Consider the following 26563-nt stretch of genomic DNA (forward strand, 5'->3'; position numbering starts at 1 on the left):
CAGCTCCCATCGTCTCTCTGTGCAGAGGAGCAGGAAGGTTTCACGGACAGTGAGGACACTGCTTAGGGCTCCACGTGCTTCCCCAAGGGACAGACAGATGAACAGACAGTGAATTGCATCCATCACATTTCACAGCCTGCAGTTCTGGCCACCTACAAGATTTCGATTGCAGCAGCTATTTATGACAAAACACCAATTCCAGCAGCCAACTTGAAAGAGGATTTGTGATTTTCTTTCATTCGGACACGACGATGCTTTCAGGTCAGCCCTGTGACCAGAAACCTGCTGAGGCCAGTCATCCCTGACAGGGGAACAGCACGGGTAAAGAAAACCTGAGCCGAGGGGTAAAGTGCTGCAGCCTTCACATGCTGCTGTCTCACCTCCATCCTCCCGTCCCCACTGCTGCTGCAGGGGTGCAGCAGTGCTGGCATGGCAAATGCGTTAGGGCAGCCAGGGAACAGCCCACAGGGTCTGGCAGAGCTGGCAAGCTGAACCCCACATCTTCCCTGTCTCTGCAAGCCCCTGGGGCAGTGGGCAGCTCAGAGGCAGGTTTCCTTTGAAGGCTGCAAAGCTTAACCCTGTCTTTTCAGGCTGTCTGGCCTCTACCAGATATGCATCTGCTGGTAACAGTGATATGGAGACACAGAGGAGGAAAAACCTCACGTAAACTGCTGAGGATTGCAAAGCAGGTTCACCACAAGGCAGAAACCACATACCTCAAATACTCTGTGCTCACCAGGAGAGCTCTCTGCATTAGGGGAAGGCAAATATTTTCCTGGGGAGTCTGTAATAAGAAAGGAGGGCTCAGAAAGTCCACTGGGCTACCAGGAGAAGAGACAGTAAGTCTACAGCAGACTCATAACAACCACTCCACGTGGGCTAGCTGCAAAACAGAAGACATGAGGAATGATAGCTGGTGCCTCCAGGGAAGAGCTCCTGCATACCACGCTCTCTCAGGTCCCCTTCGCAGAAACTCTGAGCAGCTGGAGAAATCCAGCAACTTGGATTTAAATTGCCTCACTGATTTTTGCCCTTCAAGAAGCATTAAATTCAATTGATCCACATGAAAGGAAATTCCAGCTTTAACAGAGGCAACAGTTCTTTCAGCAGCCGCCAGCTGTGCCTGCGGCCGGGCAGACTGGAGTGAGCTCACCAGGAGTATCGTCCTCTTCCCAAAGTGCACAAAACTACACGGGGGACCTCACCAATGACCATTTTACTCCCCAGATCCATTCCTATTGTGCTGTACAACTTGTCAGACATTTAGTCAGAGGGGACTTGCCTGGGAGGGGGGGTAAGGCTTGCAGGGTGTCCATGTGCATGCATAGTTAGTGCTGCTGCACGTCTGGTTAGTGTTGCTGTTGTGAGAAAGCAAAATTCCCCTCTTGCGGCTGTGCAGGGCTCAGCGCGACGCATTTTCCTGGCTGCTACCGAGAGGAGCCACGGCAGCTGCCCAGCAGATGGCAACAGCCCTGCGCAAGGCGCACAGCACCGCCTGCCCCTGCACCTCTCACCTGCAGGAGTTTCGGCTGCCCTATTTTGCAGATCTCAAAAAGGGCCTTCCTATCACCTTGCTGGCCCAAAGCACGAGTTCCCGTGGCTAAAAAAATCAGCATTTGCGCTATTTATTGTGCTCCCGGTCAGCCTTTACAGAGCACAGCCTCGCACTGGCTCTGCCTCTCCTCTAGCCCACCTAAGGTTACACATCTCCATGCCCAATCCCAGCATAACTCCAGCAGCACACCAGATTTTTGTAGCTTGCTTTCGTTTGGGGCATCAGCCTTGCTGCTCTGCATTGCTCAAGTGGGCTTATCTGCCCCCAGGAATCAGGGCAGAGAGCCCTTGTCCTTGAGCAAGGCACAGCAGGTATCAGGAAAGCTAATGCCAAATTCACCTTTCCCCCCCTGCAGAGCATTGCAAAGGAGCCCATGTACCTCAGAAACTGAGTCACGAGCTTCATGAGAGCTTGCAAGGAAGGCGAGGATAACTCCTACCTTCCAGTTAGTCAGGAGCAAAGCTGCACTGGCCCAGCCTGGGGGAAGACAGGCAAGGACTCGGGTGTCTCGACAGACAGTCTCCAAGCTCCCTTTACATAGGTTTTACAAAGCAGGGTAGCCAAAAACTCTATCATTACTTTCTGGTGACATTTCTCTGCAGAAGTAGAAAGCAGTAAGCTTGTCATCCAGCTGCCCTGCAACCACCACACTTCCACCTTGGTCAGGGAGAAACACTACCAGGGCCTGCAGGCAGGTAACCCCGGTGAGGTGATGCTCTCCCTGCTCCCGAGTGGGTGGACTGGGGAGGAGATTCCTCTTGCATATGTGACGGTGGAGCTCTGGGGACTGCAACGAGCCCCCTGCCAGCACAGCTGGATGAACGAGAAGCCACGTGGCTGCAGGAACCCAGGCTCCCGCGTTTCCAATCCCCTGTGAGCTGCTGTCTCAGTGGAGCCATGCAACCAGAAATCCTCTTTGAAAACAGTTTAACAGACAGAGCTGTCTGCTGGGCAGACCTGGCAAGGTGCAGCAAGAACCTGAAGCTCCACATCACACCAAGAGCATGGCTGAATTGTGGATGTATCTGACATTACAAAGGTCCCTGCACGAAGTGTCAAAGTTCAGACCTTGCCCCCTTTGAGAGGGAAGAAAACTGGAAGATGCAAGTGGTGGTTCTTCTCTCTGCAGAGCAAACACTCACTGAGACACACCAATACTGGGCACTCAGGGTCTTCCACAGATGTTCAGCTCACTCTGATGATAGCCACCAGAAGAGGATGAGTCACCCAGAAGAGCAACCTTACTAACAAAGAGAAGACATTTTCATTTAGACTGCTTAAAGCACTTGTTTACACTTGTTTGAACAAACATTTAGGAGAAAAGCTCTCTGTCAAGGCCCCAACACTTGTAAGAGCCAAGCACTCAAGCCACTGAAATTTTGTGCTGTTTAAGGGTGACTACAGATGATACACCAAATCCTGTAACTACAATTACTCTCAGTGCCAGGGCACAGCAAATGCAGCACCTCTCCCTCAGCCCACCTTTCAAACATCCTCTGACGAGGAGAAAAGCTAACTGTGCTGCTTCACCCCACGGCCCCTGCCAAAGCACGAGTGGCTCACCCAGTGTCTGAAGTCCACCAGCTGTGTTTTGGGGGCTGAGAAAGAAGTTGTCATGTTAAAGAGACTGTTTAGATGCCTGGTGATCCCATGGAGAGGCAAGTTTTTGAGCTGCATTCTCACCATGCACCAGGTCTGAAATGGGGACGTTTGAGAATACAAGTGGGAGGTCTACTTGGAGGAAAGGCAACACCCTCACTTCTGGAAGGGTTTTTTTCCCCTCCCTTTCTTCCAGGTGAATCCAAGCAAGGTGGAATACATACTGGAAAAGGGCATTTATTCTGTTTTCTTTCTTCAGAGTTTCCAGAGATGCTGCCTCCTGCACCTAAGGAAGAAGGACCAGCTGGATCCCCCCCAGCAGACAGCTCTGCCAGGCAGTGCAGCACAGCGCTCTGGTGAAAAACACTCGCTTGCTTCTCCCAGCGGGTTGCTTTGTACAATGGCTTCTCTCATACCCCCTTCCCTGAAATAGCTCCAGCTTTCCAGGGTACAGCACTATAGGACATGTGGAATAAAACACACATTGGAAGCTCACTGCTCAGCTGAACAAGAACAAAAAACCACGCGCCCCAAGACACCAATTTATTTTTACACTCGCAATGCTGAGCAGTATTTCTCGATCATGTTCTCATTTGCTGAACCTCTACAAAATCCTTGCAGGCTGGAAATTATTTCGAATCATGTATCCAAGACAACAAAGGTAATTCTTCCCCGGCATATTAAACATAGACACCAACAGAGCTCTGATCTTTAGACGATTACCCTGAATTCAGTGTAAGAATCCATTTACATCTTTCTGAAAAGGAGATTTCAGGATTCATCACCTTTTACCTTTGGGTCACCTTGTCGTTTCAAGGAAACGATGGCCCAGCAGCAGAAATACTTCATCCCAGCAGGGCACACACCCAGCTTGTTGGTATTCCTGCCCAAAATAGCTTGTAGCACTGACAGAGCTCATCTATGTTAAATCAGCCCTTAGAAAACATCCCTGCTCTGAATTTCAGAAGACTGTCCCTTGACACAGGTCTGAGGAGCAAAAAGCGAAAGCCCTTGCCTGCACAAGCACTGCAGCCCAGACTGTCACAGCCTCTAAACTGCTCAGCCCAGCGGTTTAAAAGCACATTCGTCACCTTGTACTAGATAAAGACTATGAAAACTCATCTCCCTTCCTGTTTCCTTCTACCCATCCATCACTGGCTTTTGTAACTATTTTTCAAAATGGAAAAAAAAAAAAATCCCTGATATCCAACATGTCCTTGAAAACCTTCTGGGGGAGGAACCCAGGATCACGCGCTCTTGAGGCTGTGTTCATCCGAGCAGTCCTAAGGGAAAAAGCGACCAGCTCAGGGTGACAGTGCAAGTCCGATGACTTGATGGAGAATGGGAGCCAGCAAACTGGCCCGGGAGAACACCCACGCTTGGCTGGGAAATGGGATGATGACCTGGTCAACTGTCAAGAACAAGCCAAAGTGAGAGCTTCTAGCCATCTTAAGTGATGGACCTGTGTTTCTCACCAACATGGGGAAGACCAGTTGCCCCAACACCCAGTTTATCATTAGGAAACTCAAAAGAACAGCTTGACTCTTTTATGAAGAAGTCACAAGGCCAAAGTAACATATTACAGACTATACAAAGCAAAGATGTGTATTTGCATGCAAACATAAAGGAGGCTGTGAGTCCCTTTGCAAGTAACAATTTGTGTGATAAGAACACCCAGCATCACCAAGACAAAAAGAGTCAAAAAGCTGAAGAGGAATGTTTGGAAAAGGAAAAGCAGAAGGAAGCTCTTCAGTCCCCACGTGGGACTAGGAGCCAGCCAGCCCTTTGATCTGAGGGCACCTGCAGGCTGGAGGGCAGGGAGCAGGAATGGAGGAAGCCTACCAAGCAAAGCCCAAAAGCCCATAAACACAGACAACAGGTCACTGCAGCAGCAGCCTCCCTTCTAAAGGGGAGAGCAGATACAGGACATCAGCACAATGCGCTCCTGTGCTAAGGAATACAAAAGGGAACTGAGGGATGGAGGCTATAACTTTAACAAAAGGGAAAAACAACATATCAGATAAGCATCCTTGATCAAGCCCAGGAATAGAGAGAAAAATCTACATTTTTGTCATCTGCTCTGCCTTTTATTGGCCAAACAGCACTGAGTGCCAATATCTGACTGCTCCGCTGTGCCTCCTGGGTAGGCTCCCAGCTGGTACATCTCAAAATCAGGCTCAGGTTCTCCAACCTCAGAAACCCCAGCAATAAGACAAATACAACTGCAGCAGGCACTCTTCCTGCATCGCCCAGAATGGGCACTTCAGAAAGGGTCTGTCTCCCTCCTTCACCTGGGGCACCGTGCTCTGGCAATTCTACAAGCTAAGACAGCACTAGCTGCGAGTCTGCTTGAACACAAATTTCAGCCTGAACAGCACTAAATGCTTGGTGCAAATTCTCTGGGCTAGTCACCCATAAATTAAAGGATTTGTCTTTACTAAGCATTCCTGAGTCCTATCACAGCAAATGCTCATCTCCCCCAGCCAAACCCTCCATGCTCAAGTCTCACACTGTATACAGTGACATTTCCAGGAGTTAACAGTGCTCATACTTGCCTCAAACGTGACAAAGTCATCAAATTCATCAGGACAGGCCGGGGCTTCCTCCTCAGGGGTATATCCCATATCATACAACTGGCTGTCAGGATCTGCAGAGGAAAATAAAAGAGAATCATCAAAAGGAAACCCACACCCTCAAGCAAAGGGCAGCTTCAGGAGACATGACAGCAGCAGGAAAGGAACTCCTTTTGCACACACCGGTGCCTTCAGCTTTCAGAAGGGACCTCTGCTTCCAGGCATCCCACCACCACCTCAGGTGGAAGGCAACTGGGCCAGCTGCTCCCTGGCAGAGGTCCTACGAGGCCCCTTGCTGCTCCGATGGGATTAGCACCTGGATTCATCCCTACCCCGCCATGGTTTCCATTCCTTTTCCTGGTTTCTTCCTTATCTCTGTTTCCTGCATCCTCTTATTCTTCTCCCAGAAGGCTTTAATCCTGCTGTGGGCAGGGAATACATTAGATCTATGTGTGACAGCCAACTACCATGGGAACCGCAGAGAAAGCAGGCTGCACCGAAGCTTTTATCATCTACTGCTCCTCCCGTGGCCAGCCACATCAGGAGCCATCCTCACAGGGGGACAGGAAAATAGGAGGTTTTCAAGGAGATTTCTTTAAAAAAAAAAAAATTACTTCTCCTACCCCCAAACACCCATCTGCAGCAGAGCTAAGTGGCATTTCTCTGAGCCCTTTGACCAAAGAAGAGAGCATACATTCCCCGTGCTCTCTCAAGCAACAGCTAATGCCTGATCCAGCACACGACCTAGATGACAGGCTGGAAACATCAAATCAAAATCAGATGCTGCAGTCCCAAAATAAATAGCGGGCTCAAAACCACATGCCTTGGAGCTGCAAACATCGCGGCACTAGGTTTGTGTGATGTTGATAAACTTGGCCGGGCAGAGGGAGTCATTATGTCAGAGCTCCTAGGAAAGCTCAGCGATCGCCCGGGTTTGGGGAGGGACAGGCTTTCCTTTTACGGCTGCTCGAGGCACACAGTGAGGGCAAAGCCACAAAGCAGGGTCTGCTTTCTGCATCCTTCAGGCTGGTGGCTTCCCAGCAGGCTGGCAGTGCAGGTGATTCAAACAGCTCCCCGACTCGAGTCCAAAGCGAAGGGGCACGTAAGTCGCATGACGTTTTGCTGCAGCCGTGCGGCACAGCCACCAGACAGGACTGTATGCAGCTCCCCTCAAGGGGTATATTCCCTATACAGTCACAGCCAGGGCTTCCACTTTGGGTCCATCTCCAGATATCAAGAAGGCCATTTTTCATTAAGGGATCTCTACATCTAGTACAAAGTCAAGGGACAGAGGGCACAGGACAGAGTAATGAGTCAGGCTTGCAGCAACACTCCTCCCATCCAAACACCCTCCCCAGTGCCTCTTTCAGCTGACCATTAAATGCAAACACAGTCAGGGCCCCAGGAAATACTGGAACCACCAACCTGATGGGTAAGCAGCTCATGGAGGTGGGACAAGCTGAGCACATGGCACAAAGAAACAAGCCCTCCCCAGCCTGGGTCTGGGGCTCCCAGGGGTTAGACTGTAAATCAAAACCAGGCATAAGCCAAATCTCTTTTCCACAAACCAGCATACGATGCTGTGCTCTACAGTAAAGCACTTGGCAGGGTCATGGCTTCAGCAGATGAAAGGTGCTCTTGTTCACAATTTATGACTTCAATATCTCCACTGCTCTCCCCGCTCAGTGCACCGGGCAGCGGTGCTGCTATGAGCTTCCAGCTGCTGGGGCTCCTGCCTAGAACCCTAAGCAAGGCAGCAAAATGCACCTGAAAATGCTGCTGCCCGAGCACATTGCTCAAGGCAAGGCAGCTTCAGGCCACCTCCTAGTCTAACTAATGGGTTTAGCACTGAATTATCTTAAGACTGTATTCTCCCTCTCCTCAAATGTTACTCTGTCCCCACCTGCACAGCTCCATCTGTGGGTCTGAGCCTAAAACTGGGAGTTTTCCCATTAGCTGTCCCTGTCGTTATTCTGGGATTTGAGGGCCTCCTTGCAGAGAAGACCAAGGGGATGGGGACAGCAACCTGCTTGCTGCAAAGCCATGGGAGCACCTGAGAGCAGGTCTCGCCAAGGAGTCGTCTCTCTGCTCGCTTCTGGGAAAACCAAATAGTGCTCCTCAAAGGCAACCCATGTCACACCATCGAGACAGAGCGGACAGCCAGCCACATCTCCTTCTGACTACAGACTGCAGCACGCAGGCAATGGCCACCTCCAGAGAGGTGCCTGGCAGCATCTAAAGAGCATCTAAACAGCCAGATCAGCTCATCAGGACTCAGGCTGCGGGCATGGTGCCCTGGTCCTGTGCCCAGCCAGGGCTCTGCCCTGAGCATGTCCCACCCAGCACGAGCCCCGGTGACAGCTCTGCTCCCAGCAGCCTCCGAGCATGCCCTGGCACAACAGTGCAAATGCTTCATCTGTGGCACATCTGAATCCCCAAGTCGACAGCAGCAGGACTCCAGCCGAACAGCTAGGTGTTGGGCAGCTGCCAGTGCTTCCAGCTGCTTGATCTCACACTTCTGCCAGGCATGGCTGGGTAACCCCACCAGCCTTACTGGTGCCCACTCTGCAGGGCCATCTCCAGGGCTCCTGGAACCACAGAGTGCCCCAGAGGCAGTGGAGCCAGTCACAGGCTGCTCCTTTCTGCATATTCCCATATAATTTCTTTTCCTCCCCCTCCAAGTAGACACACAAAAGCTTCCTGCTTTTCTACAGAGATATTTATTCTGCTCATTCCTTCCAAAAGGACTTGAAAAGGGAGGATTTACAGTCAAGTGAAGGCTTCCAGTTCCATTCAGAAGCAGGGGTATAAAGTGTAGGCAGACCACGCACAAACAGCTCCCCACCAGCAGTTGTCTCTTGCCCAAACTGTGCTCCTGGAGCCTTCCCAGCCCTTCGGGTGTTTTGTGGTATAGAGGTTGCTCCATCTGTCTGCAGAGCACCCAGCCCAAAGAGAGGGTCTCTGCACAGGCAGGGTTTCTTTTTACAGCAAGCTCTGCTGTAAAAAGCAAGGAAAGACCATCTGAAGAGCTCACCTGCACCCTTCCTGGTAGCATGGCCAACAGAAGCCATGGCCAGGAGACTGCACTCTGTGCCTCCACCTCCTCATGCTTCACGTCAGAGAGCAAAGACAAACACCACCACAAACAAAGGTTGACTTTTCTGCTCAATTCACTCCCTCCCCCTCTGAAAAAGCCATATGGTGCTTTGTGTATAGGGAGAGTTGCCATGGAGAGCTTGCCTGCAAGTCTTCCAGCACAACGGGCTGCATTAAGCTTTCAAATTCCTGCCCAAAGAGCCAAAGAAAGCCAAGAGACCTTTGCTGCTCAAGTGGCACTCCCCATGTGAAAAGCACCATCCTCCAGGTGCAGAAGGAGGCCCGTGGTGAGAGCTGGAGGACTCCGTTGGCTGTTCTCCCCACTGCACCGTAACAGTGCAGGAGGATAGCCACAGGCCACCAGCTGTAGCCCCACACAGCCCTGCTCCAGCAGCACATGGTGAGCACAAATACCAGAATTGCCACCATTTTCCCCCTTGGGCCTCAAAGCCAAATCCCAGCTGACATCCTACTCTCCTTCACAACCCCTTCTCCGTGCCCCTCACACCATAAAGCATACCTTCATTTCTTACAGCCATCCCTGATTTCACTTGACTTTTCCTTCCTCCTGAGAGCTGATGTGGTCAGCACCCTTGGAGTCACCTCTTCCCAACACGGCCCAAAATCACAGCTTGTGCTGATGACATTAGGGACTGCCTTTTGTCCTCACACCTGAGTGTCCACAAACAGCTTCTCCTGTGGTTTCAGCTCTACCCATCTCTCCCACAGATAGTCCTCTTAGAGCAGTGCACAGCCAAAAATCTTAAAACTACAAATCAGGCTCCAAGAGAGGCTCCAAGGAGCCTTACTGCCCAACGATCACCCTGAAAAGAGGCTATAAGCTATATGCTAAGTCTTTTCCCAAATTAATTTCACTAATTTATTTGACTGGAATATGTGGGCAGGGTACCAGGCATCTGGGTAAAGCTTTAACTGAACTATTGTGGCAGCACTGTTGTACCCAGGTAATGTGGTTGATGTAGAATTTGCAGAAGTAACTGTAACCACTAAGACCAGGCGTGTGTACTATATCATCCAGTAAAGCTAAAGTGAATTTAGAAAAAAGAAAATATGATGTAAAAAGCAAATTAAGTCTACTATGAGGCACCTGCAGCATCCTTGGGACACCTTCTCCTGCACCTGCCTTGAAGCTTCCTGCTCTCCAGCGCATGCTCATTCAAACCCCACTGAGATCACCACCTTCCAAGCTCATCACATCGACCACACCACTCACTTGGGAGACAGATTTGCCATCACACAAATTTTGCCACAAGTCCAGGTCTGACCAGGCAGCCAAAGCACTTTCTTTTCTCCCCCACATTTGATTTTCTGTGTTCTCCAGTGCTGCCCTGTTTCTTGCTGGCTTATGCCTCTGCACTAAATCCTGTATGTCCCCCTATTCTTAAGATGCCCTCATTCCTCCCAGCATTTCAAAAAAATCACTGTTCATCTACTGCTATGTAAAGCTTCTGACAAGGACCATCTCTGTCCAAACACATCTGCATGCTCTCCCACTGATGGAAGTATTCACTCTCGTCTCTTACACCAACTGCAAGCCAAGGGCAACCTCTGTCCAGTATCCATCAAGCCTCTATAGCCACTGGCCAACTCTGCAGAGCAGCAATGCCAACAGCAGACACACTGCCAGCTGCACAGAGATTCCTCCTGGATGTATGGCATACATGCAGCTAGGGAACAAGCAGGACAGGTCCTGGGCTCTTTGTGGGGGACAATGTGTGCCGAGCTCTTGCAGCAGCCAGAGGTGCACCCTTTGCTGTCTTGTTGTGCTGCTGACAGGAGAATTGCTGTGCTTCAGAAGGGCTCGGATGTGCAGTTGTAACCTGGGCTTTTCAAGAAAGGCAACAGAGCACAGAGCTATAGAAACAGAAGTCCCGGGGTACAGAAGACTCCTGAAATAGATTCTAAGGACTGCTTTCAGAAGACAGGATTGCAGTGAAAAGGCACCTTGAGTGAAGAGCTGTGGGTACAGTAGTGACACACAGGTCAGAAACAGAGCCAGTTTTATTGGCTTCATATAGGAATGACCTAGAAAAACAGAGCCTTTCAGAAGTATTTAAGTCATCTGCCAACGCACACTGTACATACTGCTGCAAGCCACAGAACCACAAACTCAAAGTGATTCGAACAGTATGGATTATGTGCAGCTAACAGACCTGAATTATTCAACGGAGGAATAAGGCTAGGAACCTGCATGAATGACACGAAACAAAAACAGACACCCCCCCCCCCAAAAAAAAAAAAAGACAAAGTTATGGTTAGTTTAAGAGAACAACTGATGTAAACTGAACTTCCTTACTAGGCACACTGCTTGAAAACAAAGGGGCAAGAGACACACAGCAAAGTAGTACAAAGTTACAGGCATTTAGGAGGATCTTGCATCCAGAGTCAGGACACAGAGGGGGAGCTACTGTCCAGTATTTCCAGAGGCAACTCAGGGTCTTGCACCTTCACCAAAGCTCAAGCACCCATGTGTTGTTAGCCCCTGCAGCACAGAGCTAGCACCAGTCCAGCCACCCACCCTTTTGCTTTCCATAAGCGATCCAGGAGTACATTTATAATCTGATGCTCACACACAAAGTGGTAGCACTGATCAGAGCTGGAAAGAGCAGCTTTGTGCTATCTGCTTCTCCTGCAGCTCAACATGCTGACTCCTCCAGAGATGAGACAACCAGCCAGGAGCACTTACTTGAAGACTCATTTTACAAGGAAAAATTATACAACAGAATAACCGAGTGGCAAGCTCAGGCTCCCAAGGAGGCAGTGTCAGAATTAAGGTTGCTTACACAACCCTCATCCGAGCCCCTCTTGGCTAATGCACTTTAGCAGGCCTTTGTTTCCTGAATATCACCGCTCATGGATTGGTACTTATCACATATTCCTTTTGATCCTCTTCCTACAGTGCAGGCCCTCAAGCTTTGTTTAGACATACCATCTAAAGACATAATAAAAATAATTAACTTTATGGTATCCAAGCATTTTGGAAGCTTAAATCTAGCTGCCTTCACTTCATCTCAGGTGAACATTGCTGCCTCCACTGCAGCGATGGACCACAGACAGGAAGCCACCAACTAACACACGGGGAAACTGGTATTGAGTTTAACATATGGGTCCTCGTTTTTAATTCTCAGCAGTTTGAGCTGTCTCTTCAGTGCATGCTACTCATCAAGACCAGCTCAAATTCCTCCAGACTTGTGCCAGCCTGGAACAAAGGCTCACAGCTGGAGGTGTGGAAAACGAGGAGCAGGCTTCTGGCCACCAGCAAGTGGTTCAGAGCCCCTTTGTCACATACCAGCAGAGAAGACAGAGAGACTGAGCCTCCAAAACAGCACAAAATGTCTTGGTGAGGAGACCTCCTGATGTCCTCTATCTCCTTCACTCTAGCTTCTACTTTCAACAACTCTGTATTTCAGAGAAAAAAGCTGGATTTTGCAGCCAACAGCTTTATTCTCTGTTCTGTGAAGAGGCCGAGGGAGGACCTCTTGAAAGAGAGCATTCAACTATGCAAACAACAGAACATCTTAACTTAGCTTCCCAGAGCACATCAGTGTAGACACAACCTTTGGGACATTCAGCAACCAGTCTCTTGTCAAGTATTTGAGTGCACCAAAGCAGAAACTCTTCTAGACGCTCCACATCCAGTCTGATTCAGGCAGGAGCACACAGAAGACAAGCGGCACCTCCTAGGTAAGATGGTCCCGCAAGCAAAGTAAAATTGCAGAAAACCCTGACTCAGGAGCCTGGATGCAGCAGAGCTTTCGACATAGCAGGTAACAGGCAGAACCAGAGCAGTTTCTCAGCTCACTCCTTATAGGCCACTCGCACCAGCTGGGGCACTGGCTGGCTGTCACCATCCCACCATGAAGCTTTTAGGCCTTCCACATCAGCTCCAACTCAAAGCTCCCACATAGAGAAATCAAGGTAACTGAAAACCAGTTCAATCCTCCCCAGCTTATAGCTTCTAATCCTGTGCCTGAGAAATGCCTGCGATGTACTTCAAGCACAGCTAAATATCATTATCAACGCAATGCCTGTGTGAATCCAGGCACAGCTTGCCCGCAGAACCACCCAGGGCCTGGATGCGAGCATTAAAAGAAGCCCTTTCAACACCTACAGCACTTGCAAATCATAACATGCAGACATTAGTATTTGTCATTCAGCATTTGCAGGTCTTACTTGCCATTTCTGTCCCCCTATTAGCAATACCACAAGCTGAGGACAACTAAGGCAAAACTGATGCTAAATGCCTTTTCAAAGCAATCACCAAGTCCTGGTAAGTGATCTGGATCAGAACCACCCACCTGCCTTTGGGCAACACATGATGTACAAGTGAACTGCAAGGCTGGCCAACAACGTACGGACACTTTCTATTCCAGCCAAGGCTCTGACTTCAAAAGCTAAGCTGAAAAACCATTAGTAAAAGCGAAATAGGTATTTACAAAGTGGGCAGGTCTGAGATCAGAGGCTAGGTCCTGACCAGAACTGAGCCTAAGTTTGAGGGGAAAGAAAATACAAAAGAGGAGACAAAGTATACGTGTAGGGAAACTTCTTCCCAACGTGAGATTTCACAGTTCAGAGCCATCTTTTAGAAGTGATAGTTGTGTTGCTCAAAAAATGTCCTGTCCGTTACAGTGAGTGTCAAGCAGCCAGTTTGCCCTCCTGCTGCTGGCCACAGTAGAGCAGTTTGGAGTCCCTATCCTCCAAAGTCCCTTGAAAGCTATGCAGATTAACAGGAAAATGCTCCTCCAGGCTCACATGATTGAATACCCTTCCCTGTTTCTTACCCTAACTCTCAACATTGCCAAAAATTCCCTTCTAAAATGAGCCAAATTGTGTCCCACGCATCACTGAAGGAGACAGGAGCTGTACTTTTTAAGAGTGCTTTTGCTCCAACTGGCTTCTGTAAAAAAAACATTGCCCAAAGAAAAACAAATTCCCAGGAGGGGACTATAGGACCCTATGGGACCCAGGAGGGTACTGTAAGATTGGGTTTTAATCCTCTTTTCAGCATAAGATTCCCCAAAGCAAGGAGGGCGGTGTCAGAGACATCGCACAGGTTGACAGCCCTTCCTGTCACTGGGACAACGCAAATAAATGACTTGATGCAGCGCTCCAAAACCACAAACTACGTCATGCAGACACCAGCAGGGATCATCAGCACTTCATTCAAAAGCCGATTTAATTACTAGGGATATAAACTTATTAAAATGCATTCAGACAGTTTTCAAAGGTTTTGGTAACGTTTCATTGGCTAGAAAAGAATCCACTGCCATTATTTGTGCCTGACCACTCTCTTGCAGATGGAAGGAGGACAGCTGAGGAACATGACTGTATAAGAAGTGTTAGACCTTTTTAATACAGAGTTCAAGATCCCTGAGAAGGGAACCAAGGGGTTGAGAGGTTATAAACATGACACTGCCTAGTTCCTACCACCTCAACAGGAGTGTTTTTATTAGAAGTTGCACATTATCTCTGCTGACCCCTCTAACTATTGACTGCATTAATAAAACTACATGCAAAACAAAACAGGCTTCAACAAGAAGAAAATGGAGAAGCAATGGGAGAACGTGAGTTGCTGACTGCTCTGCTCTGGAAGTCACAAGAGCAGCACAGAAGCAAAGCTGCCCTGCCAGGCACACAGTGAGCTGGGTCCTTTACTGCCATCCTGTCAGTCCCTAACTGGTGAATTCTGCACTGGTCATCTTGTCAGCAGGAGTCTTTATTATCTGAAGAAGAAATAAGCTGCTCAATGGCTAGACAGATTTATAGGAGCAGTCAGGCCGTACGCACTTGGAAAAGATGATCAGGGAGAAAGACATCCGAGGGACACACACCCCAACCCAGGACACATGGCTTGGTCCAGGCAGAACAGGATCGAGATGAAGTGTGCTGTGTTAGCCAGAACACCTGGGAAAGGTTTCTTTCAGTGTGGGGGATGCCCACCGGAGCCAGCCCGCCTGCAGCTCACCCATCACAGCCCAACCCAGCGGCTCTGCAATTAGGACCAATTTCCCAACAAAGCCACATCTCACACAGCCTCTCCTGTCTAAAAGCGAGACCAGGAAATGCCCAAAAGAAACAAGCTTTTGCCACATCAATCTGTCAAGGCGTCACAAGGGTACACTCAGCACACAGTCACAACCCTCCAGGCTGTGACAGAGCCGAGCAGGGCTCTCAGTGGAGCAGAAGTCATAGGTGAGTAATTATCCCTTCATTAATAACACCAGATTGACTGGATTCCTAACCAGAAATGGCCTGACCGCTCTGGCTTACCAGCTGGTGCAGAGGCAGAATAATGGGCTACTTATTTCTGAGCTTGGGAAGCCAACCCTACCCGATCTCTGGCCAGACATTTCTGGTGAGGATAAAGGAGACACCATCTTCCTGGGGAATCCTTCACTCTGGAGCTAACATCCAAACCTGAGAAATCAAAACAGGCAGGACCGAAACCACCACCACCCATCTGGAGCCACCAGCCCAGCCTCCTCCCACTCACTCCCCAAACCGCAGGCTAGCCCAGTCTCCCAAACATATTAGCAGCAACAGATGTGGAACAAAACAGCATACTCCCAACAAAGAAAATAAAACACATGATGGAGAAGTACTAAGACAGCAGATGGATGATGAGAAATGTCTATTTTCTAACTGAAATTGCCTTTGTTTTCATTTTAGTCATCATCTACATAGAAGAGCATGCTAAGAATCACTCTAAGGCTCTAATAAAACACTGCTCTATTTTTATACTGACCATCTCCCCAAGAAAACAGGTAGGCCCTGCAGTATTTTTTCTTCTTCTTTGCCACATAAATTAGTTTTCTTCTGAGCAAACTTAAGCCTTACATTTGCAATTTGAACTCTCTTTATCAGGCTTGGATTATGGGAGTCTAAGCAGCCACCAAAGGCTTCCTTTTCTCCTTTTCTTTACTTCATAGGACACACGGAAGTCCCTTCACTCTGTAATTTGCTGTGATTTGCAAGAGATCTGGCTACACAGTAATGCTTTCCTCTCACAAAGAATTGTGCACAAACAGTGATGCTTTGGGCATTTTAACCACAGGTCAGCTGCTTGCCGCAGTAAGAGAGGGGCAGCTTTGCAGTGCTATGAACTAAATTTCCCTCAGACTCCATGTGTATTTTGGACCTGCAGCCTGTTACACTCCAAGACGGTGACCAGACATAGCAAGATTTCTCTGGCATATGCTTCAAAACATTCACAAAGAAATCTCAAAGTGGGAGTAATGCTCATGCCAATCTCCCTTTCCCAGGGACCCCGAGGGCTGCTGAGCCTTAGTGGCAGTTTTACAGCAGCATGTTTGAGTAATTTCCCACCGTTTTCATCCCAGAGCTGCGAGGAGGTCTATGGACACAGTTTCTCTGACACTTCTGCGCTTCTCCCAAAAGTAGGTCAATGCAGTATGTCATCTGCCACGCTGTTTTTGGGAAGACACGTTCCCTGCTCAGGCATGGCGCTCATCAAGCAGGTCAGCCTCGTCCCTGATGTAACCCTTCACCCAGCTGCCATGTTACAAATATTAGTAAAACCAGTTGTTTACATAAATTAAAAATGAAAACAAAAAACCCCATGGTGACCCAGAAGTGCTCCCCCATCACCAGCATCTGAATCTTTTCCCTAGCATATTATAGCAGAAATAAATAGTGACTTAAATGAGCCTGAAGGCAACGTGGGCTGAGCGGTTCTGCTCACCGCTGCTCCAGAGCTCTGCAGCAGGCCAGGTTTCACAGCCGAGGAACATGTCCTGACTCCTTGCCACCCCAGCCACTGCTCCTGCTTTGAAAGAGAACAAGCAGTTACCCACTCATCCCAGTCTCCCTGCTTATGTTAACGCGGGGAAAGTTTGTAGTCAGTTAACCTTGCTGAATCCTGGCAGCTGCATGGCTAGAGATAAATAGTTTCACTGTGGTGTTTTCGTTCCTGGTTTTGCTTTTAAGTAGTAAATATCCTGCCTCTCAGTTGAGCCAGTTTGGTGTTATCCCTTTCCAGCATGAAAGCATTCCAAACCAGATAAGTGTGCGCATCAAGAGCGCCATGCACTGAGCTCCTATCTCCCCGCTGCTCTCACGGAGGTAACAAAGCTGCTTCCTGCCCCACACCAGCTGCAGGCCAGCGGAGGAGCATCCTCACCCTCCAGTCATGCAGCTTGTAGCTTGCTCCACCAGCAGCAATGCAGGAGACATGGAGGGAGTACAAACAGCTATTAAAAACAAGCTACCCTTGCAGAGGTAGGTGTCCAAGGGGTACAGCTGTCCCCTTGTTTCAGGAGGTGTGCTAACAAAGGATTTGACAATGGGCATCTGAGGAAGGAGCTCCTTTGAGGCTGGGCTAGCAGCTGCCTATGCTGTGCAGCGTTCTGGGGCTGCTGGGAGCAGAAGAACAACTTTTCCCCTCCAAAGATGTAGCATGATGTAGGCTAGAAGAAGAGAGCAAACACCCCAGTGACACCCACCCTGAAGCCTTCTCCTGTGTTTTCCCCTCACCTAGGAACAGCCTTTAGGGATGAAATCTGAGCTGGACTCACACCTGCTCAGTTCTGCATTTGTTTTCACTCACCTTCATGCAGAGGACCTCCATCCCACCCTAGCTCCCCTCATGCCCTAAGCCTTTTGCAGGAGAGTGACTCTGTGCCCCCAGACACACCTGACCCTCTCCTGTTAGAGATGCCTCTGTAGGGGAGGGATGGAGAGAGACCTCAGGCCATTTTGACTCCAGGGTACCACCAAAGCAGCTTGCCTCCATCACAAACTAGCACATACACTAATTCCCCACCCCCTGCGAGCAGGGGAAGTTACACAGACTCAACAGACAACCCTCACACATTTTCATGGGCAGGCCTAGTGGTTTCCAAGACAAGTGTTTAAGTACCACTATTTAAAGACAAAAACCAAGTTCAGTACTTCCAAGAAAGACTTGGCTCCTTCTGTCCCTAGCAGAAGGGGTCACAGACGATGAGCATGTGGACTTCAAACTTAACAAGCACAGTAACTACAAGCATCCCTCTGCACTATAGAGGAGAATCCTGATATGCAAAGAACAGCACTACAAAGAATAGCAAGGGATTTTTTGGTTTTTTGGTTTGTTGGGTTTTTGGCCTTTTTTTTCCCCCCCCAATATACATATACATTTTAAAGTGACATTTAAGTCTTCACTCCTTTCAGGGACAGAATTGGCATTCATCTTCATAAACTCCTTATCCCAACAAGCAGTACATACATAGCACCAAAAGCAGAGCAAGATGCAATGCAAAAAAATGCAGACAACATAATGAGAGCAATTTTGATTTTATTCTTGCTCATGAATCAATCTTGATTTCCCATTCATGGCAGCCCCTATTCCCTGAATGACAGCTGTACACAAAGAGGCATCTGTCCTACCTTCAGCCATCAAATGTGCTGCCTCCCTAATCGGTGATGGTTTAGCCAGGGTTAGGAACAGGCAAGATCAGCGGGGAAAGTCTTCACTGCAGCAATGCTGCATGAATAAGGAGATCAGCAGATCTGATGAGAACGTAGGAAGTGCTCATACCAGTGCCAGATACCGAGTTTAGTCAAACGTGCACACAAGCTCTCCTTCCATCTGCTAAGCTTCAGTGAAGACTTTCCTTTTAAAAAGAAAATGCCTTGAATATTAAATTGGGCCTGGGTACCCCCACTGAGAAAGTGTGCTTAGATGTCAGCAGTAGACTGATGTAAATACTACCATATTTCCAGCATCAGTCTGGAAGAGAGACCACTGAAGATGCACACAAACACAGCCACAGAAATAATTACTGGATTGGGAGTGTGTAAGGGAATGTAAGCTTTGGCTTCTGGAATCATCCCCATGCAACGAAAGCTTTCATTTTGCGTAGCAGAAGCCATCTGCAATGCAGATCCTACAGACGGGGGAAAAAAAAAAACAACCTACACACAAACCAAACAGTGGTTTATGTTACCAGACAGAGCCAGATATCCAACATGCTCTGCACCTTCAAAGCAGATCCGTGTCACCAGGGCAGCAGCCAGCCTGGCTCTCCAGAAATTAATTCAGAGCCACTTTGTGCTATCTAGCAGACTCCTACAAGCACTAAGTGGTTCACGGGCACCCAGAGCAGTGAGCTCAGAGATGTCATCTAAGCACTATCAGATCCAGAGGCACCTCCGAGACGCTGGGTCAGGAAGCAAGCAGCGCAGGAAGGGGAACGCTGCTGCTCCCCTTGCAGCAAGGCTGCAGAGCCCAACCTGCACGTGGGGCGAGCGACGCAGGGATAATTACTCAGCTCTGGTTTTGAGAACTGCTGTGCAGTTCCTTCTCCTGGCCGTAAGCTTTTAAGCTGTAACACTCCCAGCTTTCACCCAGGGGGAGGGCTGGATATGTGCTTTTCTTTCAGGAAATACTTAAATTGGCATTCAGGTACCAGGAGCACACCAATCATTTAGTGACATGAAATGCCAGCTGCGCAAACCACAGCCTCTCCTCCGACGATACACCCATTGAAATCCTCCCAGGGCTGCTCTCAGGAACCGAGTGATGCAGCCCCACAAAGACTCCGACCGACTTAAGTTGACGCTGCTGCCAGTTCCAATTACCAACGGCACAGTGTTTTTACACAGGCTCTTTGCAGCAGCCTGCCCGTGTGCTGCCAAAGCCAGCCAGGCAGCCCAGCCCAAGCGCTGACCGCCCGCCAGCCCTTTATTTGCTATTCAACACCCTGCCCTGCACCCGCCCCAGCCCTGCCTCGCTCCCCAGCTCCGCGCTTTTCCCTTCGGCCTGTCATTTGGAAACCCACCAAATGCCTCTGGTAAGCTGAACACACTCCTCCTGCTAAATGCCTCTTACTCAACCCCACAGGGGTATCTCCGCTGAGCTGCGGCTTGTTGGTTTGGCACAGTGGCCGACTCCTGAACCAGGTGCCCCCCGAAGCTGGCGCTGCCAGGGGTCTCCCCCAGCCTTGCCCCCAGCTTGCTCCTGCCAGCAGCCTGCTGTCCCTGCAAACAGGAACTCGGTTATAGCTTCCAGGTTTGGGTGTTGGCTCTGGAGCTGAATTTTCCATCTTCCCAAATCCAAAGAACTTTTAGCTGAAGCATTTGAAAAAAAAAAAAAAAAAAGATTTCCTCTTTTTCCATCCTCAGGCCTTCCCCTGCGCTCATGAACACATCTATTTCTCAGTGGATGCACTGTCTGCTCTTGATGCACAGAGGCCCCTTTGTTCAGGGATCAGAAGCCAAGGCAGAAGGGATGGACAAGGCCACAAGCTCCAGGAATGCACCTTCCCCTGCCTGACAGAGCAGATATTTGAACTGACACCAACAGTAATGCCCCTACGTGCAGGGGGGTACCTGCACAGAGCCCATTCTCAGCAAGCTGTTCTTTGGAAGACAGATGTTACAGATGTTTCAGCCCAGAGCATGTGCATGGATTACATGACTTGTTCATTATTGCTTTTGAGTTCGAGCAAGAGTATTTGTCTGCTACAAAGAGAAGACAGTAAATATGTCCTCCTGGATGCTGAGAGGCCTCTGTAGAAAAAAAAAACACAGGTGTCTGAAACTTAAAACGTTTTTAAATATCCTGACAAAGAAAGGAATCTGCTTGTGAGCACAACCTTTGTTGTTTGTCTGCATCCAGCTGTGGCTGATACTACCTGTACTTGTGTTTGCCAGCTCTCTCCCACTCCAGCAGCAGCTCCTGCATCCAACACGCAGCAGACTGGAGTTGCCCTTTGGTCCAGGCACCTTAGCTTCAAATTACAGACACCATCTCACTACCACCACTCCCGCTGTCATCTCCTGGCCAGACAAATAAGCAGAGACCTTACTCCTGGGTCTCAGTTTAAGTGACTCGTAAACAATCCCTCACGTTTCTCAGCAAGAAGATCCCCCACGAGCTGTAGCTTCTGATCATGATGAATGTAGCAGTCACGCTGGCTCCCTCCCTATTTCTCTTCCCCTGCAGACTAGAAAGATGTCCTGTTGGATCTCACTGAATGTAGCCAGGTACACCAGGTTGTCCTCTGGCTGTAGATTCTGCAGGCATTACACACTTCATCTGGCTTATTTAAGCATGCTTTATAACATACTCTCCTTCTGCAAATAAATATCATTACTGCCCCCACTACATTATCAGCTTTTCAAGTTTTAGAATACAAGGCTGTAAATAACTCTGAAAAGTGGAATTTTATCATCCCTGACTCACTGCCAGTGTTTGTTCCACAGTTTCCCCCTGTTTTGCTATTTGCATATTACAGAACCAGCCCATCATCCAGGCACCATTCACACAAACTTTAAAGGCAGGCGAACTGCACACTTTGTGGAGCAGGGGGACGACAAGGGATGTCCCAGCAACCACACGAGCAGGAAGGGCTGGGACACAGCAAGTTGTGAGGAGCCAAACCTGTCCCAGCAGCATCTCTGCGCCTGCCTGGCCATGCCTGGGCAGTCCCCTGTGGTCCATGTGCCAGTCTGCTCCTGACAAACAGCTCGGAGCTGGGCCTGAGAACTGAGCCCAATCACCCGCGAGCCACGGGCTCACCACCTCCCATAGAGGGGAAAGCCCAGGGGCCCTCCAGACTCCACCACCCAAGACACTCTAATGGCAATCATACACATGCAGCAGGCATAGATACATACATATACGAGAACCACATTTTCTTATTAAGTCTTCTCTTTGGGAAGGGTAGAAGGCAGACACAATTAGATAAAGACTCTCATTAAAGTCTCAAATCCAGCTTCTGTAGCATGCAAGTCACTTTGCTCTTTCCCTGCCATGGTCAACATCACCTGGTCAAAGATTACAGCAGCAAAGAGATCAAAATTGTTTCATGGCAGCGGAGAGGTGCCACAATGGCTTCCAGTGCCGTCTGAGTGGTTCAATGGTGCTTTGCTCCACACTGCAGGCGAAGGGAAGCTCAAGGAGTCCTAGATCAGCATGTTCCTCAGCCAGTGGGAACATACCTCAAACAGCTGGCTCAGGAATAGGACTGAGGAGTTTAGTATCCTCCCTGGACAGAAGGGCCAACTGAACACGAAAGCAGTTGTAAGGAAAGCAGCTGACTATGCAAGTTTTGCTAGTTTTGTAACTGCACCTTCAGTTTGCCAGGCTAGACCAGAAGAGCTGAAGTCACAGATATTCTCCTACAGAGAGTCTCCAAGAGAGGGGGGAGACAGAAAGAAATGTGGAGCATAGTCAGAAATAAACCCTTACCTACATTAAGACACTGCAAGGTACAAGCTTACATCAGGTCTCCCTTCAGTGACTGACCAAAGAACTACATAGCACCAGAAAATGCAACAGAACTATCTCTGGCTAAAAACAGGCCCAGCTAATTAACAAAACTGTTAAAAAGGACTCCCAGCAGCAAGTATAACCTTTTCTTTCTTCACACAGGGATGACCAATATTGACTGTCTCAACAGCAGCAGCAAATCCTCAAGATCACTTCAACGTGAGCTGGTGAGACTCAAAGAAATTCTCTCTGTACCCTATCCTGAGTTTCTTTAAAACTGCTTAATGCCATGCAATGTTAGAGAGCTCTGCCTTTCTCAACCACTGTAATAAATATGTATCAATCTCTTTCAAGTTTAATAAATAGAGATCCTAAAAGCTTTGTCTGGATCTGCTTTTTCCATTCAATTAATACAACACAATACCAGAGCAATGAATTATTGAAGAGAAATACAAGCCAGAGCTTTCACAAATACACTCTACTCCAATAGCAATTTATTACAAATTAATAGCATGCTGCATTTCTTCCTGCATTATGGGAACTGGAAATCAGCTGCACTGTCAAGCTACACCAGCCATGAAAACTTCAGAGCTGCCATAAAACACTACAATCCTGAGCACAGATAAACTAGGGGGGGGATGGACAACTGACAGAAAAACAGAAGTTACTTCTACTTTGATGGTTTTCTAGTCATGAAACAACGTGGTTTGTATAGGAATAATCAGTCTTTTCACATCTTTGCTTGTATCAGCACTCAAAAGCATGGTCGGTGTGCAGGGCTGACAACATGGTACATGTTCATTGCTGCCTGAAAGCAACACTGAAGTTTAAGACAAGCACTGCTGTGAACAGAACTGATTAATGTGCAAGTATGAGAATTCATATTTGCACATTTAAAGTTGTATCTGCTCAGCAGGAGGTGTCTGATATTTTTCACACCCTGCCCTTAAGGACACACTTGGCCCAAAATGACCCTCTAACAGTCATATTAGAGATGAATCCCAAATTAAAAAAGTATCTTTTCTTCAGCAAAGAAGTTCAAATGCTAACCAGCCAGAAAGATAGTTCACGTTTTCACCAAGTTATCGCTCTGGAAGTATTCGCAACAAGCCCATCAACAGCAACACGGGGATCGTCGCAGGTCTGTTTTGGGGGCCTGTTTAAAGATTACCTACCAGTTAGTGAGTTCAAAGCTCTTGTTTAATGTGCTTCTTGCTAGAAATCATCTGAGCACGCTGATCCTTAGTGCCAGCATTCAGATGTTAGACTCTGCAGCAGACAGACATCTCCAGCAGCGTGTCAGCCAAGAGTTGCTCCTCTGTCAGAGCAGCAAACCCCCACAAAACCATAGGTGAGAGCAGACACCCAACCAGGAGGGATTTTCCCTTGATGGCTTTTCTGTTTCCAATGTACATTTAGGAAGGAACTTTCCCAATAAACAGGAAAACATGCAACCACCACCACAACTGCTGTACCACTTTTATTAAATGCACCCAACCTCTCCCCCCAACACAGAGTAGGGACTTTTCAGAAAACCAAACCCGGTTTGTTTCACCGAGTGACTTAGTTCAGTGTACCCCTATGACATGAAATCTGGTATCTTCCTGTCCACACACGCGGCACAGCAGCAAGCTCACCTCCATTTTTGATAGCTCTGATCCCCCGATGGAAATCTTCGAAGCTGATGACTCCAAGTCCGCTCGGATCAAGATACTTTGTTAGGTCCTTTACCTGCAAGCACAAAAGCAGTGTTACTCAGAGTCCTTTGGGAAAATCGCATCTTCCATCAGAGAAACACCTTCTAACAAATTTTTCATCCTTACAAGAAAAAGATTTGAGCTAATGACAGTGAATTTCTTGAACTGACACCAAACTGTGGCCATTCTCCCTGTAGGGAACATAAGCAATCAGTACAAAGGGTTAATTAATACTTGACTGGTGCTCCAACTACTGCTTAGTCTTGACACATAAGTTAGGCAGTATTTCTTGCAACCCAGTCCTTCTCTGCCAGAGACTTGTTTATTTTTATGTTTTTCTAAAGAGGTTCTATCTTAATTGGGAAAACTCAGTACTAGGCTGCCCAGTAGAAGGGCCCAATTAAGAAGATTCGGTGATAATGAACTGCTCCACGTTATAAATTTAGGTCATATAACTGAAATATTTTCACAATTAGACAATGCCCGAGGGGAAAAGAAATCACGTCAGCTAGCGAGGATTAGGATGCGGGTGCTGGAGCAGGCACACATGTGGAGCAAGGGACAGTTGTGAGACCCAGCAAGGGTGATCTTGGCACTTCAAGCAGAGCAGGTTACAGTTTGAGGGCAAAACTAGAGTCATTCCTCATGGTCGAAACAAAGCCTTTGAAAAGGTCCATTTTGTTCCTTCCTTCCAGGCTGCCTCAAGCCTGCCCTTCAGAAAACCCTTTACACTACTGATGCTTCTCAAACTGAGGCAATCAGACATTTATGGTTGGACTGGATGATATACAAGGTCTTTTCCAACCTTAATGATTTTGTGATATTTTTCTGCTTTAAAAAAAAAAAAATGCAAAACCTCACCCTAAGAGATACCAAGGCACCTTTGTGTATTTTAGAGCCACATCTTTCAGCTCAGAAACAAGCCTGGGAGGAAGCAGGGTGCAAGAGGTGAAAAAGGGAATTGCACATTAGTTCTGTACTCAAAGGCTGCCCGCAGCTCTGCCCTCGCCCTGCCAAACACATCGACCTCTCCTCCTCCTCCAGAGCTGTCCCACAGGAGATCTTCAGGCAGTCTGCAGTACTGGACTTGTTCAGTCCTTGTGAGCACAAGCAGCTGCCTTTGGACTCGCTTGGACGATCTCTCAGTTTTGATTTGTTCTTGGGGAAGAAGACGGTGAATCACCAAATCTCTCCTTCCAGGGAAGGAAACCTCGCATCTAAGAGGAGACTTAACCTCCAGGGGTGAGGAGGACAACCGAGCCCAGCTGTGGTGCTCTGAGCTGCCTGACTCATTATGCATCAGCAGGGGTGTTGGTTTGCTTTCTGTTTTGTTCGTCTTAAACCTAGGTATGTGTTTACACGGGAAAAATCACATCTGCAACATGCTCAGAGCTGTTCACCCATGTGTCCACATGGTTTCAAACATGATGGGGGGAGGCAGGAGATGTCTCTGCTTCAGACATCCCACCTCCCCGCAGCAGCAGTGAGCATGATGCCGGCACAGAGGAAACCACAGGGCTGAGACCATAAAAAAACCCCCAAACAACTCAGCTGTGCCTCTATGGGGCTGTCACAAGAGAAACCCCCAAGCCTCAGCATGGCCCAGACTTGCCACCTGCCTGCTTATGCCATCATGAACGGGGAAGACAACAATACAAGCGTCTTTTCCAGATTTCTGGAGAACATTTTTGGTAGATAGATAACAAAACTGCTGAAGTCACACAGCACACATTGACTTGAATGAGTCAGGCTTCTTGTATGTTAAACAGAGGTATTTTAGACTAATAAAAATAACTCTCAGGAATGTGTTGGCTCCACTTAATGCATCTGGCAGCTTCTGAGTTCAAAAGCTGTAGCTTAATTTGTTATCTGGGTATATAGACAACAGAAATGCAAGTGACATTTAATCAGACTTTATAAGCCTATAAGTGATTATCATGACACACTCTAAAGTATACTTTCTGTAAAGGCCCAGCCCTGACAACACATGGGCCATGCCAGGCCGGGCAGCTCACAGCGCTGCTGCACTGTGGGCAGCTTCTCAGGACCAAGGAGGGTTTCAAGCCCCCATGGCAATACCTCAGCAAGGCACCTCTCCCACACTGGTGCTTGTGCAAGAGACAGAGCAGCTGGGTAAGTATTTTGTTTATGCAAAAGAGCCACCTATGTATTTAAATTAAGCTGTGGGCAGGGGGAAACAAGAGAAATGTTCCTTAAAACTTCACAACATTATGGATACAAACAAACAAAAGCCACCAAAACTGATGAAGCTCAAAGCCCACGGTAGAATGTCTGTGCTGATCCAAACCTGTATTTGCTCTCCAGGCTTAAAAAGAACTCAGACCATTAAATAACCAATTGAGACAACATTGCCAGACTGAATGTGAGTGGCTGCTGACATTCAGAAGAGCTCACTAGACACAGAAAACAAGAACATCAGCCGTGCCTGCCTGGTCCCCCCAGCCACTGCAGGAAGCTATCCAGGGAAAGCAGAGGCTGTGTCCTGTGGGTCAGCTCCCAGTATCTCCCAGCACCCACCATGATGGAGCCAGGGATGCTGGAGCGGGGGACAGGACATCCCTGCCCAGGTCCTTGACTGCCCACAAGCATCTGAACCTACCTCAACCACCCTTGAGCTCCAAGCTCACCACCTGCTCTGTGCAGGAGTGCCTTCTTTTAACTCTTGCAGCTATTTTCTGCTATTTCATCAACTACCTCCCAGTTCTAACACCGAAAGACAAGGCAAGAAGCAAGCGTGATCCCCCTGGACCATACACCCCTCCCCAAGAGGTCCCAGCCTGCCCAC

At 48.4% G+C, this 26563-nt stretch overlaps 1 protein-coding gene across 2 annotated transcripts in view; it reads right to left on the bottom strand.

Moving 5' to 3' along the window:
- RAB11FIP3 (RAB11 family interacting protein 3) overlaps positions 1 to 26563 on the bottom strand; it is an 80498-nt gene that overhangs the window by 33760 nt on the left and 20175 nt on the right. For both annotated transcript variants that reach the window (XM_074919625.1, XM_074919624.1), the window contains exons 2-3: positions 23698 to 23791; positions 5710 to 5801 (exon numbers count right to left, since the gene is read on the bottom strand). In XM_074919625.1, coding sequence (XP_074775726.1) covers positions 5710 to 5801; positions 23698 to 23791 — 186 coding nt within the window. The remainder of the gene's footprint in view (positions 1 to 5709; positions 5802 to 23697; positions 23792 to 26563) is intronic.

Source organism: Athene noctua, chromosome 15, assembly GCF_965140245.1.
Source record: "Athene noctua chromosome 15, bAthNoc1.hap1.1, whole genome shotgun sequence".
In the NCBI taxonomy this organism is placed as follows: domain Eukaryota; kingdom Metazoa; phylum Chordata; class Aves; order Strigiformes; family Strigidae; genus Athene; species Athene noctua.